A 20,437-nucleotide genomic window follows, 5' to 3' on the forward strand; every position below is an offset into this window, starting at 1 on the left:
CGGGGACTTGCTGCCATTCAACCACAATACCACTGATGTTTGACGATTAGGCCTGACTCTCAATCGCCATTCCAATTCATCCCAAAGGTGTTCGATGGGGTTGAGGTCAGGGCTCTGTGCAGGCCAGTAAAGTTCTTCCACACTGATCTCGACAAACCATTTCTGTGTGGACCTTGATTTGTGCAAGGGGGCATTGTCATGCTGAAACATGAAAGGGTCTTCCTCAAACTGTTGCCACAAAGTTGGAAGCACATAATGTCATTGTATGTTGTAGCGTTAAGATTTCCCTTCTCTGGAACTAAGGGCCCCAGACCATTATTCCTCCTCCAAACTTTTCAGTTGGCACTATGAATTGGGACAGGTGGCATTCTCCTGCCATCCGCCAAACCCAGATTTGTCCGGCGGACTGCCAGATGGGGAAGAGTGATTCATCACTCCAGAGAATGTGTTTCACTGCTCCAGAGTCCAATGGCGGTGAGCTTCACACCACTCCAGCTGACACTTGGCATTGCGCATGGTGATCTTAGGCTTATGTGTGGCTGCTCGGCCATGCAAAAGCCATTTCATGAAGCTCCCGAAGAAAACCGTTCTTGTGCTGACGTTGCTTCCAGAAGCAGTTTGGAACACTGTAGTGAGTGTTGCAACCGAGGACAAATTATTTTTACGTGCTAAGCGCTTCAGCACTCGGCGGTCCCATTCGTGAGCCTGTGTCGTGTACCATTTTGCGACTGAGCCATGGTTGCTCCTAGACGTTTCCACTTCACAATAACAGCACTTTCAGTTGACCAGGGAAGCTCTAGCAGGGCAGAATTTTGACGAACTGACTTGTTGTAAAGGTGGCATTTTATGACAGTGCCACGTTGAAAGTCACTGAGCTCTTCAGTAAGGTCATTCTACTGCCAATGTCTGTCTATGGAGATTGCATGGCTGTATGCCTGATTTTATATACCTGTCAGCAACGGGTTTGGCTGAAATAGCCAAATCCATTCATTTGAAGGGGTGTTCACATCACATACTTTTGTATATATAGTTCCAAATTCCACCGCTGGTTATCATTATCAAAATGAGGCAAATGAGTGTTTATCCAGAGGTAAGCATTTGTACAAACAAAGCCCTTTTGACCAGGAACTTTAACATATAACCTCCCAACACTTAACCTTCCATGGAGGTCTACTTTGAGGGGGGAATAAACAGCCTCAGATGCCTAATTCACTAACATTTATCAAATACAGCCTTTATAGCTTTTTATGCCTGCTTTGAACCATATTTCCATAGAATCAATAAGACAAGCTGCAAACAGATAGACACCTCTGTGTATTCAATAATTAGCCCTCAGCAGGCTTACTGTACAAATAGACTAAGTAAAGCCAGAGGCAAGGTCCCAACCAAGGCTGGGAAGAGACTGCTGCTCAACCAAGAGGCCTGGGAGGTTGATGGGTGTGAATGTGTGGGGAGGTTAAGCTAATCTTTCAGATTAAACATCCATTCCTAACTACACCTGAAATTGTGGGAAGGCAGAGCGAGTGTCAAAGAAAGCAAAGTTTGCTCCCATTTGTAATAATCTATCAAATCAAACTTTATTTGTCACATGCGCCGAATACAACAAGGGTAGGTAGACCTTACTGTGAAATGCTTACTTACAAGCCCTTAACCAACAGTGCAGTTCCCGAAGAAAATATTTACCAAATAAACTAAAGTAAAGGATAATAAAAAGTAACACAATAAAATAACAATAACGAGACTATTTACAGGGGGTACCGGTACCGAGTCAGTGTGCGGGGTGTACAGGTTAGAGATTTCAATATTCATCTTTTTATTTAACCTTTATTCAACCAGCTAGGCTAGTTGAGAACAAGTTCTCATTTACAACTGCGACCTGGCCAAGATAAAGCAAAGCAGTTCGACACAAACAACAACACAGAGTTACACATGGAATAAACAAACATACAGTCAATAATACAGTAGAAATAGTCTGTATACAGTGTGTGCAAATGAGGTAGGATAAGGGAGGTAAGGCAATATATAGGCCACGGTGGCGAAGTAATTACAATATAGCAATTAAACACTGGAATGGTAGATGTGCAGAAGATGAATGTGCAAGTAGAGATACTGGGGTGCAAAGGAGCAAGATAAAAAAATAAATACAGTTTGGGGATGAGGTAGTTGGATGGGCTATTTACAGATGGGCTATGCACAGGTGCAGTGATCTGTGAGCTGCTCTGACAGCTGGTGCTTAAAGCTAGTGAGGGAGAAAGGAGTCTCCAGCTTCAGTGATTTTTGCAGTTCGTTCCAGTCATTGGCAGTAGAGAACTGGAAGGAGAGGCGGCCAAAGAAAGAATTGGCTTTGGGAGTGACCAGTGAGATATACCTGCTGGAGCGCGTGCTACGGGTGGATGCTGCTATGGTGACCATTGAGCTGAGATAAGGTGGGTTTTACCTAGCAGAGACTTGTAGATGGCCTGGAGCCAGTGGCTTTGGCGACGAGCATGAAGCGAGGGCCAGCCAACGAGAACGTACAGGTCGCAGTGTTGGGTAGTATATGGGGCTTTGGTGACAAAACGGATGGCACTGTGATAGACTGCATCTAGTTTGCTGAGTATGGTGTTGCAGGCTATTTTGTAAATGACATTGCAGAAGTCGAGGATCGGTAGGATGGTCAGTTTTACGAGGGTATGTTTGGCAGCATGAGTGAAGGATGCTTTGTTGTGAAATAGGAAGCCGATTCAAGATTTAATTTTGGATTGGAGATGCTTAATGTGGGTCTGGAAAGAGAGTTTACAGTCTAACCAGACACCTAGGTATTTGTAGTTGTCCACATATTCTAAGTCAGAACCGTCAAGAGTAGTGATGTTGGACGGGCAGGCAGGTGCGGGCAGCGATCGGTTGAAGAGCATGCATTTAGTTTTACTTGCATTTAAGAGCAGTTGGAGGCCCCGGAAGGAGAGCTGTATGGCATTGAAGCTTGTCTGGAGGTTAGTTAACACAGTGTCCAAAGAAGGGCCAGAAGTATACAGAATGGTGTCGCCTGCATAGAGGTGGATCAGAGAATCACCAGCAGCAAGAGCAACATCATTGATGTACACAGAGAAGAGAGTCGGCCCGAGAATTGATCCCTGTGGCACCCCCATAGAGACTGCCAGAGGTCCAGAAAACAGGCCCTCCGATTTGACACACTGAACTCTATCAAAGAAGTAGTTGGTGAACCAGGCGAGGCAGTCATTTGAGAAACCAAGGCTGTTGAGTCTGTCGATAAGAATGTGGTGATTGACAAAAAGCCTTGGCCAGGTCGAAGAATACGGCTGCACAGTAATGTCTCTTATCGATGGCGGTTATGATATCGTTTAGGACCTTGAGCATGGCTGAGGTGCACCCACGACCAGCTCTGAAACCAGATTTCATAGCGGAGAAGGTACGGTAGGAATCTAAATGGTCGGTAATCTGTTTGTCAACTTGGCTTTCAAAGACCTGAGAAAGGCAGGGTAGGATAGATATAGGTCTGTAACAGTTTGGGTCTAGAGTGTCTCCCCCTTTGTGGAGGGGGATGACCGCGGCAGCCTTCCAATCTTTGGGAATCTCAGACGATACGAAAGAGAGGTTTAACAGGCCAGTAATAGGGGTTGCAACAATTTAGGCAGTTCATTTTAGAAAGAGAGGATTGTCTAGCCCGGCTGATTTGTAGGGGTCCATATTTTGCAATTGCAGGTAATTTGTACATGTAGGTAGGGGTGAAGTGACTATGCATAGACAATAAACAAAGAATAGCAGCATTGTACAAAACAAATGGGGGAGGTCTATGACTTGGGGGACTGGAGTTTCTGACAATTTTATGGGCTTTCCTCTGACCACCTATTATATACAGTGGGGAGAACAAGTATTTGATACACTGCCGATTTTGCAGGTTTTCCTACTTACAAAGCATGTAAAGGTCTGTAATTTTAATCATTGGTACACTTCAACTGTGCGAGACGGAATCTAAAACAAAAATCCAGAAAATCACATTGTATGATTTTTAAGTAATTCATTTGCATTTTATTGCATGACATAAGTATTTGATACATCAGAAAAGCATAACTTATTATTTGGTACAGAAACCTTTGTTTGCAATTACAGAGATCATATGTTTCCTGTAGTTCTTGACCAGGTTTGCACACACTGCAGCAGGGATTTTGGCCCACTCCTCCATATAGACCTTCCCCAGATCCTTCAGGTTTCGGGGCTGTCGCTGGGCAATACGGACTTTCAGCTCCCTCCAAAGATTTTCTATTGGATTCAGGTCTGGAGACTGGCTAGGCCATTCCAGGACCTTGAGATGCTTCTTACGGAGCCACTCCTTAGTTGCCCTGGCTGTGTGTTTCGGGTCGTTGACATGCTGGAAGACCCAGTCACGTCCCATCTTCAATGCTCTTACTGAGGGAAGGAGAATGTTGGCCAAGATCTCGCGATACATGGCCCATCCATCCTCCCCTCAATACGGTGCAGTCGTCCTGTCCCCTTTGCAGAAAAGCATCCCCAAAGAATGATGTTTCCACTTCCATGCTTCACGGTAGGGATGGTGTTCTTGGGGTTGTACTCATGCTTTTTCTTCCTCCAAACACAGCGAGTGGAGTTTAGACCAAAAAGCTCTATTTTTGTCTCATCAGACCACATGACCTTCTCCCATTCCTCCTCTGGATCATTCAGATGGTCATTGGCAAACTTCAGACGGGCCTGGATATGCGCTGGCTTGAGCAGGGGGACCTTGCGTGCACTGCAGGATTTTAATCCATGACGGCGTAGTGTGTTACTAATGGTTTTCTTTGAGACTGTGGTCCCAGCTCTCTTCAGGTCATTGACCAAGTCCTGCCGTGTAGTTCTGGGCTGATCCCTCACCTTGATCATGATCATTGATGCCCCACAACGTGAGATCTTACATGGAGCCCAAGACCGAGGGTGATTGACCGTCATCTTTAACTTCTTCCATTTTCTAATAATTGCGCCAACAGTTGTAGCCTTCTCACCAAGCTGCTTGCCTATTATCCTGTAGCCCATCCCAGCCTTGTACAGGTCTACAATTTTATCCCTGATGCCCTTACACAGCTCTCTGGTCTTGGCCATTGTGGAGAGGTTGGAGTCTGTTTGATTGGGTGTGTGGACAGGTGTCTTTTATACAGGTAACGAGTTCAAACATGTGCAGTTAATACAGGTAATGAGTGGAGAACAGGAGGTCCTCTTAAAGAAAAACGAACATGTCTGTGAGAGCCGGAATTCTTACTGGTTGGTAGGTGATCAAATACTTATGTCATGCAATAAAATGCAAATGAATTACTTAAAAATCATACAATGTGATTTTCTGGATTTTTGTTTTAGATTCCGTCTCTCACAGTTGAAGTGTACCTGTGATAAAAATTACAGACCTCTACATGCTTTGTAAGTAGGAAAACCTGCAAAATCGGCAATCAAATACTAGTTCTCCCCACTGTAGGTCCTGGATTGCAGGCAGCTTGGCCCCAGTGATGTACTGGGCCGTACATCATGCCAAATCTTTTCAGTCTCCTGAGGGGGAAAAGGTTTTGTCGTGCCCTCTTCATGACTGTCTTGGTGTGTTTGGACCATGATAGATCGTTGGTGATGTGAACACCATGGAACTTGAAACTCCCGAACCACTCCACTACAGTCCCGTTGATGAGAATGGGGACCTGTTCAGCCCTCCTTTTCCTGTAGTCAACGATCAGCACCTTTGTCTTGCTCACATTGAGGGAGAGTTTGTTGTCCTGGCACCACACTGCCAGTTCTCTGAGATCTTGCGTGGAGCCCCAGATCGAAGGAGATTATCGGTGGTCTTGTATTTCTTCCATTTCCTAATAATTGCTCCCACAGTTGATTTATTCAAACCAAGCTGCTTACCTATTGCAGATTCAGTCTTCCCAGCCTGGTGCAGGTCTACAATTATGTTTCTGGTGTCCTTTGACAGCTCTTTGGTCTTGGCCATAGTGGAGTTTGGAGTGTGACTGTTTGAGGTTGTGGACAGGTGTCTTTTATACTGATAACAAGTTCAAACAGGTGCCATTAATACAGGTAACGAGTGGAGGACAGAGGAGCCTCTTAAATAAGAAGTTACAGGTCTGTGTGAGCCAGAAATCTTGCTTGTTTGTAGGTGACCATATACTTATTTTCCACCATCATTTGCAAATAAATTAATTAAAAATCCTACAATGTGATTTTCTGGATTTTTATCTCTCATTTTGTCTGTCATAGTTGAAGTGTACCTATGATGAAAATTACAGGCCTCATCTTTTTAAGTGGGAGAACTTGCACAATTGGTGGCTGAATAAATACTTTTTTGCCCCACTGTATATACAAAAAAAAAATATATATATATATAAAAAAAAAAAAAAGTTGTATCATTATTTTTTATTTATTTTTTAAACCTTGTCAGGATTCGATCTTGCAACCTTCCATTTACTAGCTACCTGCCGCCCCAAGTAGCCTAGTAGTTGGGGCGTTGGACTCGTAACCGAAAGGCTGCAAGATCGAATCCCCGAGCTGACAAGGTAAAACAAAAAAAAACATTTTTGAAAATGATCTGCCACCCCAGGTAGCCCAGTGACGGGGATCTGGGCCTGTTCCCCGCAGAACACTATATCTTTCTTGTCGGACTCGTTAAAGGAAAAAGCTTCTTCCAGTCCGTAGTGAATATTCCCAGTTCTGATGTCCAGGAGTTAAGTAAAAACATAAGTTACAAACAAAGCAAAAAAAACAAACAAAATAGCACAATTGATTACAGGCATGTAGAACGTCAGCCATCCTCTTCTGTGCCTTTTTAACCATCCTGCGCGAGCTACCGTCCATCTACATATTGCAGACACATCTGGTTATCCAGCTGTGATAGCGGCTGGCATGGTTCTATTCGAGACTTGTCGCGTTAGTCAGATCCAGATTGACTGACAATGTAGCTACTTCTTTGACAGAGGCTTGCTAATGATTTGTTAGAAGGTTCTGTTTCCCCAGAAGTAATTGGTACAGTATACTTGTATACAGAAATAAGACACAAATGTAAGTTAACACAGCAGTTGTTTCCTGTTTGCTCACCTTTGCGATCTGTACACACCAGTTGAGTAGGCACTGGGAGCCAATGAGGTCCTTGTTCTCCTTGACATAGTCCAGCAGACAGCCGTAGGGCATGATCTGGGTGATGAGCTGCACCGTGGACGTCAGGCAGATGCCCAGCAGACGACATACGTGGGGGTGCTCCACACTGGCCATCACATAGGCCTCCTGAAGACAGAAAACATGGGGAAGGGGGGGTCATCTTCAGATCTCACAACGACTGAAGAAGTGTTTAACATCTCAGGAAGGAACCACATTAATATGATATGGCAATCTGCTGAAAAGCGCAGCCCAACTGCAGTAAAAAGGGAACATTGACCGCTTGGGCTTCATTCAGGATATCTACTATACAAACAGTTGACTCACGTCTAGAATCTCCTTGTTGGCTTTGGGAGATGTGGCCTCTCTCAACACCTTAATGGCAACAGGGATCTTCACGTTTTCTCCCTCAGGAATCCAAACGCCCTGGGGAGAAAAAACACGTTTATTAGGTCTGGAATGATACCAGTATCGCAATATTTCTTCCATGCCAAAAATGTAATCACGAAGCAGACCAAACTCTTTGTTCCTTTAAAAATCTGCTGTATGTTAAATATTATGTGCTATAGCTTGGAAAATAAATGTGACTCTGGATGACAACATAATGATGTGTGTTTCCAACATTAATAACCTATGTGTGCCTCCTGGGTGGCGCAGTGGCACAATTGGCCTAGCGTCGTCCGGGTTAGGGAGGGATTGGTCGGTAGGGATCTCCTTGTCTCATCGCGCACCAGCGACTCCTGTGGCGGGCCGGGCGCAGTGCGCGCTAGCCAAGGTTGCCAGGTGCACGGTGTAGCCGTGTGCGGCGTAGCCGTGTGCGGTGCGGCTGGCTTCCGGGTTGGATGTATGGGTTGTGTATCGGAGGACGCATGACATTCAACCTTCGTCTCTCCCTAGCCCGTACGGGTGTTGTAGCAATGAGACAAGATAGTAGCTACTACAACAATTGGATACCACGAAATTGGGGAGAAAAAGGGGTATAAATGTAAATAAATAAATAAATAAATAAATAACCTATGTGTAAATGTAATCTGTTGCTGTATTTTTTTGGTGTTATCTGTGATGGTTTTGTTTGTCTTGTGTAGTTTCTTAATCATTGTACCTAAACTGTATGTGTAAACATGTATACGCAGGGCCCAGCTGTAAAAGAGACCTTGGTCTCAGTCTGTGTTCCTTGTTGAAATAAAGGTATAATAATGATTAGGGCTGTTCTCCCAAAGAAGTTAAATCCGCTTCGTGTTTTGTTTCCTTGCCACGAAACTAACGAGAATCGCGATACTGGTATCGTCCCGGCTCTGATGTTTGTCACCTTTAATAATCTAATGAGCACATACTATTCTATCACTGGACGAGGAACACCTCGTTGGATCCGTTTGATCACTAGTGATTTGTGTAAAGTGTGACTGACGGGATTTGGACCCTGGTGACCTGCCACAAGACGTTGTTCTTCCGCTGAGGTAAAGCTTAGGGAGAAGGGTTGGACTCAATTCAGAATTTTGGAATCGACTCACATTCAACAGATTTTGAGGAAATATAATTTAATTCAGTGCAATTCTTAGAAATTCTACTCAGTCATTGAATCTGACAGGTCACACTTACAGATTACAAAGAATATATAATTTTTATCTGGAAACAATGTTCATATACAGTATACTCTTTTAACCTTAGTGTATAGAATAGCCAATTATATTTGCACGAACCATTTCATTTGTTTGGCTCCTTTTCTAAGCCTCAGGATCAATTTGAGGATTAAACTAATGCATTCTGGGAATGTTGTATTTTCCCAAGATTTAACCAATTTTAAGTGATTAATGAAATATAATAACGTAGAATATTCACATCCAGGTTTTGTTTTCCTTGATCATTCATTGAAGAATTTTTCCTGTAAATAAATGTTTTCAACAATATTTTATATGTACAGTGCATTCGGAAAGTATTCAGTCCCCTTTTCCACATTTTGTTACATTACAGCCTTATTCTCAAATGGATTTAAAAAATAATACTCTTCATCAATCTATACACAATACCCCATAATGACAAAGCAAAAACAGGTTTAGACATTTTGCTAATTTATACAAATAAAAAACAGAAATATTACATTTACTTAAGTATTCTGACCGTTTACTCAGCACTGTTGAAGCATCTTTGGCAGCGATTACAGCCTCGAGTCTTCTTGGGTATGATGCTACAAGCTTGGCACACCTGTATTTGGAGAATTTCTCAAATCATTTCCTGCAGATCCTCTCAAGCTTTGTCAGGTAGGATGAAGAGCGTCGCTACACAGCTATTTTCAGCTCTCTCATGAGATGTTCGATCGAGTTCAAGTCCGGGCTCTGGCTGGGCCACTCAAGGACGTTCAGAGACTTGAATCGAAGCCACTCCTGCATTGTATTGGCTGTGTGCTTAGGGTTGTTGTCCTGTTGGAAGGTGAACCTTCGCCCCAGCCTGAGGTCCTGAGCGCTCTGGAGCAGGTGTTCATCAAGGATCTCTTTGTACTTTACCTCATTCATCCTTCCCTCGATCCTGACTAGTCTCCCAGTCCCTGCCTCTGAAAAACATCCCCACATGCTGCCACCACCATGCTTCACCGTAGGGATGGTGCCAGGTTTCCTTCAGATGTGACGCTTGGAATTCAGGCCAAATAGTTCAGTCTTGGTTTCATCAGACCAGAGAATCTTGTTTCTCATGGTTTGAGAGTCTTTAGGTGCCTTTTGGCAAACTCTAAGCGGGCTGTCATGTGCCTAATGAGGAGTGGCTTCCATCTGGCCACTCTACTATAAAGGCCAGAGTGGTGGAGTGCTGCAGAGATGATTGTCCTTCTTGAAAATTCTTCCATCTCCACAGAGGAACCAAAAACCTCAAATTTCCACTCATCAGACCAAAGAACAGATTTGCACCGCTCTAATGTCCATTGCTTGTGTTTCTTGGTCCAAGTAAGTATCTTCTTCTTATTGGTGTCCTTTAGTAGTGGTTTCTTTGCAGCAATTGGACCACGAAGGCCTGATTCGCACAGTCTCCTCTGAACAGTTGATTTTGAGATGTGTCTGTTACTTGAACTCTGTGAAGCATTTATTTGGTCTGCAATCTCAGGTGCAGTTACCTCTAATGAACTTATCCTCTGCAGCAGTGGTAACTCTGGGTTTTCCTTTCCTGTGGTGGTCCTCATGAGCGCCAGTTTTATCATAGCGCTTGATGATTTTTGCGACTGCACTTAAAGAAACTTTAAGAGTTCTTGAAATTTCTGGATTGACTGACCTTCCTGTCATAAAATAATGATTGACTGTCATTTCTCTTTGCTTATTTGAGCTGTTCTTGCCATAATATGGACTTGGTCTTTTACCAAATAGGCTATCTTCTGTATACCACCACCACCACCACCTTGTCACAACACAACTGATTGGCTCAAACGCATTAAGATGGAAATAAATTCCACAAATGAACTTTTAACAAGGCACACCTGTTAATTGAAATAAATTCCAGTTGACTACCTTATGAAGCTGGTTGAGAGAATGCCAAGCGTGTGCAAAGCTGTCGTCAAGGCAAAGGGTGGCTACTTTGAAGAATCTCAAATATAAAATCTATTTTGATTTTGTTATTCTACAATGTAGAAAATAGCAAAATAAAGAAAAACCCTTGAATGAGTAGGTGTGTCCCAACTTTTGACTGGTACTGTGTATAATGACATTTGATGTTTTATATACAATTGTTTGTATATTTGTATAGACTATACATCATATAGAATAGAAGAGGCGTTTACATTTCATTTAAATTCACTGAATTAAATTATATTTCCTTTAATACAAATTCGAATTACAAATTGGGTTTCCTGTTTACTACTTCAATTCAAGTTCAAGAACTGAATTGGAAATTATGAGGCATTCTCAATTCAATTCTGAATTGATCCCAACCATGTTGAGAGCGAACACAAGTCTTCAGGTCTCAGGTAAGATTACTCATTCACGGTCTGAACCACCTCCATTAAAAAAGCATTGATCACTCTGCTTACCTTAAAGACAGTCCCAAAGGCCCCTGATCCCAACACTTTGATCTTCTTAAACTCGGTCTCCTTCAGAATGCGGAGCAGGGCCTGGTTGGGTGCCTCTCCACTTGGGGTCAGGGGTTCAACCAACTATGGGACCAACAACAAAGCAAGTGTAATTATCTACCTACTGTACGTCATTGCGGCCCTGTAAAGGTGTTAGCGTGTATGTTGGTCCCTCTTGCTGAATGATCAACATGAGCGTGTCACGTCTGTGACTGAGTCTATATGTGTCCATGTTGATGCATGCCCAAGTATACAGCTTGTGAACGGTACAGTTTGTGAACTGTACAGTTTGTTAACAGTACTGTTTGTGAGCAGTACTGTTTGTGAACGGTACAGTTTGTGAACGGTACAGTTTGTGAACAGTACAGTTTGTGTCCTCCCTCTGGCAGTGTGGTCACTGTCTGTTACCTCTCTTTCCTGCAGCAGGCGGCGCAGCGTCCTCTTCCTGACGATGTGACGTCTGCGGACTAACACAAACACACCCAAGGCCAGGACCACAAACACCAGGAGGCCTCCCACCACACTGGCAGCCACCGCCGACGGGATGGGACCACTGGGAAAGCAGCAACAACACGAGAGGTGAGTTTCCTGGTAGCTTCTCAATAAAAACATCTGATCTAAAACACTTTGTGACAATTGCTGATGTATAAAAGCCTTCATTAAATACATTTGATTGGTTGATTGATTGATCTTTCATCTGTTGCCTATACTGGACTTATGTAAGGTTACATCAACCTAGATCACTTAGCACTTGATCTATCTTGATCTTTCACTATGATATGGTTTCGGCTTTAGCCTAATCCCAGTTGTGTTTGTGTGTATTACTATAGTCATTGTCACACAAACAGATGTGTAATCGGACTGGTTTCATGTTGCTTTATCTGAAATATCTCACTCACCCTCTGGCATTGCAGCCATTCAGTCCAGGTCCAGAGCATCTATAGAAAGAAAGGAGGGAATACTATTCTCAGAGTGACTACTTCACACAGTCCTGACCATGGTAAACACTCATCATAGTTTCTGAATATACAATCATTGAAAAAAGGCTGACATTGCCTTTACAAGGAGGAGTTAGAGATCGCTGTGTAGACTGTGCCTTACCCGTCGGTGCAGTTCTCATGGCAGAGCTGACATTCTCTGTTCTTGTCAGCGTATTTCCAGATGGGCCTGTCCACGTCCCCGAGAACGCCGCGTGGGCACCGATAGACACAGTGGGGACCATCTTTGACGTGGGCGCACTCCACACACTTGTCAGGGCCCTTCAGAGCGGAGGGTCAGAGGTTGGAATTGTTGATCTAATTGTTGTCTTGAGTGAAAATACAGCTGACTTTGCAATATTTGCCAAATCACACAGAATTCTCATCAGACTTTCAGAATTTGTTACACAACTCAATAGCTATCACACCTGAATGTCAAAATAATGAAATAAGATGAGACAATTCAGATGGATATAAAGTTAAAGGAGCATACAGATCCAAAGCAGCTTCCTGTTCCGTTCTTCACCATACATTCCTGGTCACACTCTAGGCACATGTTGTTCAACACATACTCTCTTGGTGTCCTGAGAAGGCAAGAGGAAGGCGAGGAAAAACGATCAAAACATTGACACAGCACAACCCTCCATCTCGTGTAGTTCACATATGAGCAGTATCAGTCGTATTGCCCTTGGTGTCGTTGGGTTAACTCACCCGTCCAGTACGTGACAGGCCCCCACACAGCGGCCCCTACGGGCGTAGTACAGGCAGGTTAAACACATGGTTGGACCGGGCCCCCAGCAGCCCTCCTTAGTGCACATGTCATCACAGGTACTGTTCAGCTGGGCTGTAGGGAAGAGAGGGGAAGACTATAGGCTCCATTCAGAAACAACTCCTAGACCAGGACTGTTCAATGTTGGTCCTGGTTCTGGTTTTTATCCTCTCCAGACCTGGGACATCAGGTGGGTGCAATTAACTGCCAGGTAGAAACAAAAACTGAAGTGTTTTGCTTTCGGCCTTCCAGGACCGGAATGAAACAGTCCTGTCCTAGGACAGTCACCCAACCCCCTAGGCTAGGTTAAATCTGAATGGATATGATAGGTCTAAGCTGTAGTGCTCAAAATCTATCTAACCTACCAGAGGGTGGAAGTAGAGCCACAACCACATTGCTTATATCCAATAATGGCAATGTTAGATAGCTAAGCTAACTGTAACTACCTGTGGCCTATGTGTATATGGCTGTTAGGATGAATGTTAGCATTTGGCCATTGTTAACCATTTTGTTTTTAGAAAAGCAGTGTTTGCAAAGGCGTAGATCAGAGTTTATACTTGATGCTTGTCCTTGCGTACCACATGTGCTGATGTTGGCATTGTTGTCCACCCTTGCGAACTGTTTGTCCAGTCTGAACAGGCCATTCCAGTGGCCTCCGTTGCTGTAGCAGAGGTGGGGGTTGTTCTTCACCACAATGTTGCCATCGCTGATCTCTCGTAGGGAGCGGAGGCCTAGATACTTCAGATGGGCCACGTTCAGGGCAGCAAAACTCACCTGACCACTATGGGAAGAGGGAAGGTAATTTTAGCTTACTGCTACTGTAGCTAGCCCATACGTAACATTGAACAATGTTTCTGTGACATTGCTAAAATATCATACAGCAGAGTTTCTCAACCCAGCCCAGGGTTGACCTCCTAGGTTATTGAGTATTTACTTTCTATCATGAACGGTACTCCACTGAAAAAACACCCCAAAAACCATGTTTCATAGTCATTACAATAGCAGAGCGTTAGACAGAGATACACTTACAACTGTTTGGTCCTTCCCCTGATAATCTCCAGGTTTTCAAATGCACTAAGAGAATCGAGGTGCTTTGGCCAAGCTTGTATGAGCAGAAACCCTTTAGGGAAGTAACAAAAATACATTTAATCAAGCATTATCTTTGCTTTGGTTACCCTCAGCTGAATTACATAGCAATTGAAGATAAGTTAAACATTGTTCTACCTGAAATTTCCTTCACAGTTCTGAAATAATCCAGTTTGGCAGGGTCCATTTTTGGTGTTGATGTGTACCTATCACTGAGAGAAGCAATTACAAAGACACACATCTCATATAACGTTTAATTAATTTGAATGAACACAGGGCAAATAGCATTTTGTTTCAGTGCTACAGTGTTCATATTAGGACAGCCCATGGACGCTGTACAATGCTATTATTATTCCTTACCCATTCAAAGAGGTTCCAATTATTGAAACATCGCCATTGATTTTGGTGCAGTTTTTGAAAGAATCAATGTTAGAGGCGTTGATTGACAAGACGGCAGTAAGCGGCCCCATTCCAAGTCCATTGCACACTAGACGAGAAGAACACCAACACATTAAAATCATGGACGATCTAATGCAACGTTATGAGGTTTATAAACCACACAGCTAGCAAATTTGAAAATAATGTACAATGTACAATGTATAATGTACAATGTATAATGTGCTTACCACAGACAAAAAGTTACATTTACAATATTCAGACCCCTTTACAGTGGCAATTTTAGCATGTAAATCTTGATGGAGCAAACTTCCCACCATTTTTTAAAAACATGCCAGCAAAGCCACTACACAACACAACTCTAAACAATACATGAATTGCACTATAACAGTGACAAACGGTGCCCACAAACGGTTAAGGCCTACATAAAGAGTCCCAACAGCAGAGTCCCAACAGCAGTCCCAACACCTTACCACTGCTACACCTGGCTCTCAGCGGAGCCTTGCCTGGCAGTGAAACAGTTCCTTCAGCCTCATTTACTGCCTTTAAAAATAACATAGCTGATATGGCTGACTTGCTTAAACAAATGTGGTTTCTAATGAGAATTGAGATGTACCAACTATGGCGTAAGTGAACGACAAGCGGATAAATGCAATCCGTAATTTCGATGAAGACATTAATGAGTGAGCTAGGACGGACGTAATCAGTATAACTATGTGTTCAGCACTTTGAAATGTACAGCGACAGAATTCAGAACATGAGCCATTCTTAGTATTCTCCCTATACAGCAAGTCAGATAAATAAAGGGGGCATAATAAGCATACAATGAAAGCTCTTACAATATCGGATGATGACATTTCTCTAAAACAGGCTATAGGCTACATGTACACCACCAAGTCAGAACAGTAGGCTAAATTAAGAGGGGAAAAATAGACCAAATTATTAGGGTGAGGCACATGTGCTACTTACTAACAGCTTACTACGCAACATACCCTTAGTTTTACTTTCTTAGCTACAGTATACATATATTCCTGGCATATTACATCATTTATGCAGCAGCATACACAACATTTTTGGACTCACCTTGTGCTCACTTGAACAGGAAGGTAGCGCGGCGGTCCTTCCTGGGCAAATTTTGTCATCGAAGTCTAGCATTCTCTGGATTTATAGTGCTTTCAAGATAACTGGGGACTCGGAAAAAAAACAAGGTTGAATCTTGATGATGTCAGTGATCTTCAGGTTGGAGCTCTAGAGAGAGGCCCGAGTTCCCGACTTGCAATTCTGAGTTGGATGACCGTTCAAAAAACAGTTTCCCAGTCGGAGCAACATTTTTTTCCGAGTCCCCAGTTGTCTTGAACTCACTGAAGTCTGAGATTTCCCAGTTCCGAGTTTCCAGTTGTTTTGAGCGCGGCAGAAGTCATGCTGAATTGACAGCATGGCTAATGTTGAATGTTTATCCTTTTTAAGCTTGTAAAAGAGACCCTTAAACCCAGACTTGGACCACACACCCACGCCACTGAATAGCAGGCTAGTGATTGCTTTGCAATGCTTGCAGTTAGCCACTGATTCCTTTCAAACCACTCATTGTTAAATTTGAGATTTCCATCTTGCTGTGTAATGTTTATGTCCAATGGCCGATGAGCACCGATACGTTTTATCTATAATTTCTCTTCCTTATTTCTCTTCATATCACGAGGATTGAAAAGGATTTGCCACTAGATTGTCAACTTGATTCATGATGATGACTGCTAGCTAAGATCCAATTAAAGCTACTGTAGATACAACGTGACTTGACGTCATTTTATCTGTGGCCAATGACCTTGCGCCTTCTTGGATGGGCACTTCTAATGTAATTCTATTGTAGCACCCAAGGGGCTTGCATTTTCAAGCTCAAGCCGTAGATTTCGCAGGGACGTAGTGTCACCATGAGTGACAGAACACAGCCAATCACGCCGCAACTAAAGAACATTACCAACACCTATTTTCCGCTGGCTGCCCCACCACCACAGACAAAGCATTGAGCTAGGCTGAAACACCTTTATTTTGAAGCTGCCTTACTCAAGAAAGCAAAAAGAGACCAAGTTTGTATGCGGCTTTATTAACTCAATTATGTTTTTTTGTTTGTTTTGTTTTTACAATGTTTACAAACTGATATTTATGCCAAAATAACATGCAAAACAGGCAACAACAAAACTGCCCAGTTTGACTGGTCACCACTCCCACTTTACCTTTTGGACAGATTCCATCACACTTCTTGCACCTCCTGACACCATTCTCCTCCACCTCGTGTGTGTTGCCACCGCATGTTCGGACACACGCCCCGTGGTCCGTCACCACATAGTTATCTGCAAGAAACAACCAATCACAGGACAGGTCAGGGGTCACCCAAAGACACCTTCACCACTCCAACCAATTATAGGCAAAAGTCTCTTCACCATGTAGGTACAGTGGAATTTTCTAGATAACTGGACTGTATTAAGTGAGGTGAAACGTTCTGAAAATTGCAGAAAGGAAAGCACAATTTACAATTCTACCTGACAGACAAGCATCTGTTCTTTACATTTCTATCTGGGCGATCAGTAACATTGCACCTTTCTGAGCAGACCCCTGAGTGCATCTGTATTAATCATGAATCATACAGATGGATACTATTGGCCTTACGTGGGCAGGTCTTCACACAAGTGGCCCCGAACGTGTACTTGGCGTTAGGGTTGGAAGCCAGCTGGTGGGTGTTGGGATTGTAGATCATTGTAGGAGGGCAGGCATCCTTACATGTCCCATCATCCTGGAAGTCTCTGCAGGCCTTTGAATACAAGAATGAAAGACTAGGATCACAATTAGTGTGCAATATTGTCAACCATATCTGTTTTCTAATGTGGAGCAGCCCAGGAGTGGGTCGTCTACCTGTTGTCTTTTAGATGTGTTTCCTATGTGATTATAACTTTTGCAAATGATAAATTAATTGGAGTCAGAAGAGTCCCTCACCAGACACTCTGTAGGCCTGGGGCCGGTGCACCCTGCAGCACAGTGTTCGTTACAGCAGTCACTGGGTTTAGGACCCCTACACCTTCCAGAGCACTGCTCTGCACACTTGAGCTTGGTAACTGAGGATAGACAGAGAGATGAAGACAGAGAGATAAGGACCAGTCAACAGAACACACCCTTCACTGAGACCAAGGGTCTGTGGGAGAAAATTAACTAAATACTTTCAACATCAACAAAATATTGAGAAATAGCATGTGAGGTTTTTGTGTGACTACTCTCATGCTAATTTCAAGTAGAGAAGAGTGTATCCTTACATGTTTGACAGTTCTCTGGTCCTGGTGTCCAGCATGATCCATTGTAGCATCCAGGGTCACACTTGCCACCTGTCAGGTGGGAAAAACACTGCTTAACTTCTGAATGATCTCATTCATAGAAAACTATTATTAACCAGGTAGTTTGGATCCTGGAAGCTGATTGAATGAAACTGCATTTCAGCCATGTGTATGTCAGACACGGGTATGATGCACAAACATATATACCACGGGTATGATGCACAAACACTTGTTTACTGTTCTATTTATGTTGGTAACCAGTTTATAATAGCTATAAGGCACCTGGGGGTTGTGATATATGGCCAATATACCACAGCTAAGGGCTGTGTCCAGGCACTCAGCGTTGCGTCGTGACTAAGAACAGCCCTTAGCCATGATATATTGGCCATATACCACACCCCATTGGGCCTTATTGCTCAAGTGTAACACATGACAAAACCTGTCCATGCAAACCCGAAATCTGTATCATATGGAATAATCATAGTAGTTGTGCAACATACTGTACATCCATTACAGAAGCTTCAAATGAAAAACAACAACCCAAAATTATTCCACTAAACACAACTGAGAAAAGGATTCATTACTTTACAGTGTTTTTGTTTTTAAATGAAGCTAGCATACTTACAGTAACGGCCATAGCTCTCCAGTTTGAAATCCATACGGGGGTTGCCGGCCTTGTTTACCATGTCCCACCATTGGATGGTCTCCACATTACACAACAAAGGATTGTGGGCAATTTTCACCCCTCCCTTGAGAATGTCTGTGCAAAATAGAAGGACAGATCCAGTGCCTTCAGAAAGTATTCATACTCTTTGATTTATTCCACATTTTGTTGTGTTACAGCCTGAATTTAAAACAGATTTTTTTGTCTCACCCATCTACACACAATACCCCATAACAACAAAGTGAAAACATTTTTCTTCAATTTATTTAAAATGAAATACAGAAATATTTAATTTTAATAAGTATTCACACCCCTGAATTAACACTTTCTAGAAACACCTTTGGCAGTGATTGCAGCTCTTTCTGGGCAAGACTCTAAGAGCTTTCCACATCTGGATTGTGCAATTTTTCAAAGGGATTTTCAATGTCTGCTATTTTTACCCATCTACCAATAGGTGCCCTTCTTTGCAAGACATTGAACAACATCCCTGGTCTTTGTGGTTGAATCTGTGGTTGAAATTTACTGCTCGACTTTGGGACTGCTTGATGTGTGGGGTAACGTGTTATGACACTGGGTGTCAAGTAAAGTGTTACCAATAATTGTATGTGTGGGGTACAGAGATGAGGTAGTCATTCAAAAATCATGTTAAATGCAACTTATTATATGACATGTTAAGCACATTTTTACTCCCGGACTTATTTAGGTTTGTCATAACAAAGGTGTTGGTTGAATACTTATTGACAGCTTTTCATTTTTTTGCCAGTGACAAAAAAAAACAATTTTAAATTCCGGCTGTCACACAGCAAAATGTGGGAAAAGTCATGACTGTGAATACTTTCTGAAGGCACTTGAGCTATATTTTTATATAGACCCAAAAGTTCTAACTCCACACTAAATCACGCGCACCTTAAATACTTCAAAGTACTTTAAATAACATGATATAATGTATTTCACTCTCCGATGTGGACAGAATCCTGGATACAGTCACTGAAGTGGACCCCCTAGTCACCCGCTAACCTGTCAGTCCTCTCAGCATCAGCTGCCTCAGGCCCCGTGTGTAGTTAAGGGTCACAGAGGAGTGGTTCTTCTCGTAGTTGGACATGACAGCCAGGGCATACTTGTTGTCGTAGAGGGAATGTCCTCGGATCAGACGCAGGTTCTCCAGTGGGATGATGGCTGCCTTGTTGACGGCGATCAGAACATAGCCTCCAACCTCCTGAATGGACTGGAGGGCAAAACACCATAGAAATTATGAAAATAATTGCTTACAGGATGTTCAAGTTTGGTCTAGTAGTAGTGCAGACATCCCCAGAATACATGTTGCCCCTGAAGGTAATGCCAGGTTTGCAATACCATCATTGTTCAGTTGGTGTTAGTAAAGGCACAAAGGAGAGAAATGCTTTATTCTGACCATTACATTGACATTGTATTCATTTAGCAGACTCTTATCCAGAGTTATTTACAGCCAGTGCATTCAACTAGGAGTTAGATGCCACGGCAAGAAAGGGACTGAAATGGCTGATACACAATTTTCTCTCGTCATTTTAGATCAGCGAGGGGGAGAGGAGCTAGGACATAGGAATGGTGGAAGGGAAGCCACTGCAAACAATGTGTTATAATTGAACCCTCCATCTCCTCACCTTGAGGAAGGAGACTCACCTTGAGGAAGGAGAGGTCGTGGTAGTCCTGGATGTAGGTAAGCTCTAGGTTCTCCAGGACCACAGTACAGTTGCTGTACATCCTCACCAGGTTGTTGTAGTGGTCGTCTACAGTCCCCAGCAGTGTCAGCCTGTTGCTGATCCCCTGACACACTGAAACCACAGGACAACACAGCTAAAGGGAAAATGTGTTTCACAATGACAGTTTAGTTGCTCATAGTTTACGTCCAATTTTGTCTTGAATGTTGGCTGCATGAGTGAGTAATTTACATAATGAACGAAACAGAGTTTCACTTCTGGATGAGAGACATCATTCAGTGGGAATAGTACATTCCAAACAGGTTCCCACTGAACATTAACATAGAAACCCAACCTACTGTGGGCATAGTTAATCGTGTTG

The 20,437-nt window shown here is 43.1% G+C and overlaps 1 protein-coding gene across 2 annotated transcripts in view; it reads right to left on the reverse strand.

Annotated features, from left to right (window-relative positions):
• LOC110535279 (melanoma receptor tyrosine-protein kinase) overlaps positions 1 to 20,437 on the reverse strand; it is a 49,244-nt gene that overhangs the window by 4,570 nt on the left and 24,237 nt on the right. Inside the window, exons 2-20 of one of the 2 annotated variants that reach the window (XM_021620183.3) lie at positions 20,039 to 20,190; positions 19,397 to 19,604; positions 18,341 to 18,475; positions 17,698 to 17,766; positions 17,384 to 17,502; positions 17,060 to 17,201; positions 16,627 to 16,743; positions 14,363 to 14,489; positions 14,141 to 14,214; positions 13,946 to 14,036; positions 13,495 to 13,697; positions 12,859 to 12,991; positions 12,641 to 12,731; positions 12,272 to 12,429; positions 12,070 to 12,108; positions 11,579 to 11,723; positions 11,132 to 11,254; positions 7,453 to 7,551; positions 7,069 to 7,254 (exon numbers count right to left, since the gene is read on the reverse strand). In XM_021620183.3, coding sequence (XP_021475858.3) covers positions 7,069 to 7,254; positions 7,453 to 7,551; positions 11,132 to 11,254; positions 11,579 to 11,723; positions 12,070 to 12,108; positions 12,272 to 12,429; positions 12,641 to 12,731; positions 12,859 to 12,991; positions 13,495 to 13,697; positions 13,946 to 14,036; positions 14,141 to 14,214; positions 14,363 to 14,489; positions 16,627 to 16,743; positions 17,060 to 17,201; positions 17,384 to 17,502; positions 17,698 to 17,766; positions 18,341 to 18,475; positions 19,397 to 19,604; positions 20,039 to 20,190 — 2,411 coding nt within the window. Of the gene's footprint in view, positions 1 to 7,068; positions 7,255 to 7,452; positions 7,552 to 11,131; positions 11,255 to 11,578; positions 11,724 to 12,069; positions 12,109 to 12,271; positions 12,430 to 12,640; positions 12,732 to 12,858; positions 12,992 to 13,494; positions 13,698 to 13,945; positions 14,037 to 14,140; positions 14,215 to 14,362; positions 14,490 to 15,481; positions 15,614 to 16,626; positions 16,744 to 17,059; positions 17,202 to 17,383; positions 17,503 to 17,697; positions 17,767 to 18,340; positions 18,476 to 19,396; positions 19,605 to 20,038; positions 20,191 to 20,437 lie in introns of those variants that run through there. The other variant, XM_090189435.1, reaches the window with a different exon arrangement.

This window comes from Oncorhynchus mykiss, chromosome 11, assembly GCF_057628025.1.
Source record: "Oncorhynchus mykiss isolate SJ-2025 chromosome 11, ASM5762802v1, whole genome shotgun sequence".
Lineage (NCBI taxonomy): Eukaryota > Metazoa > Chordata > Actinopteri > Salmoniformes > Salmonidae > Oncorhynchus > Oncorhynchus mykiss.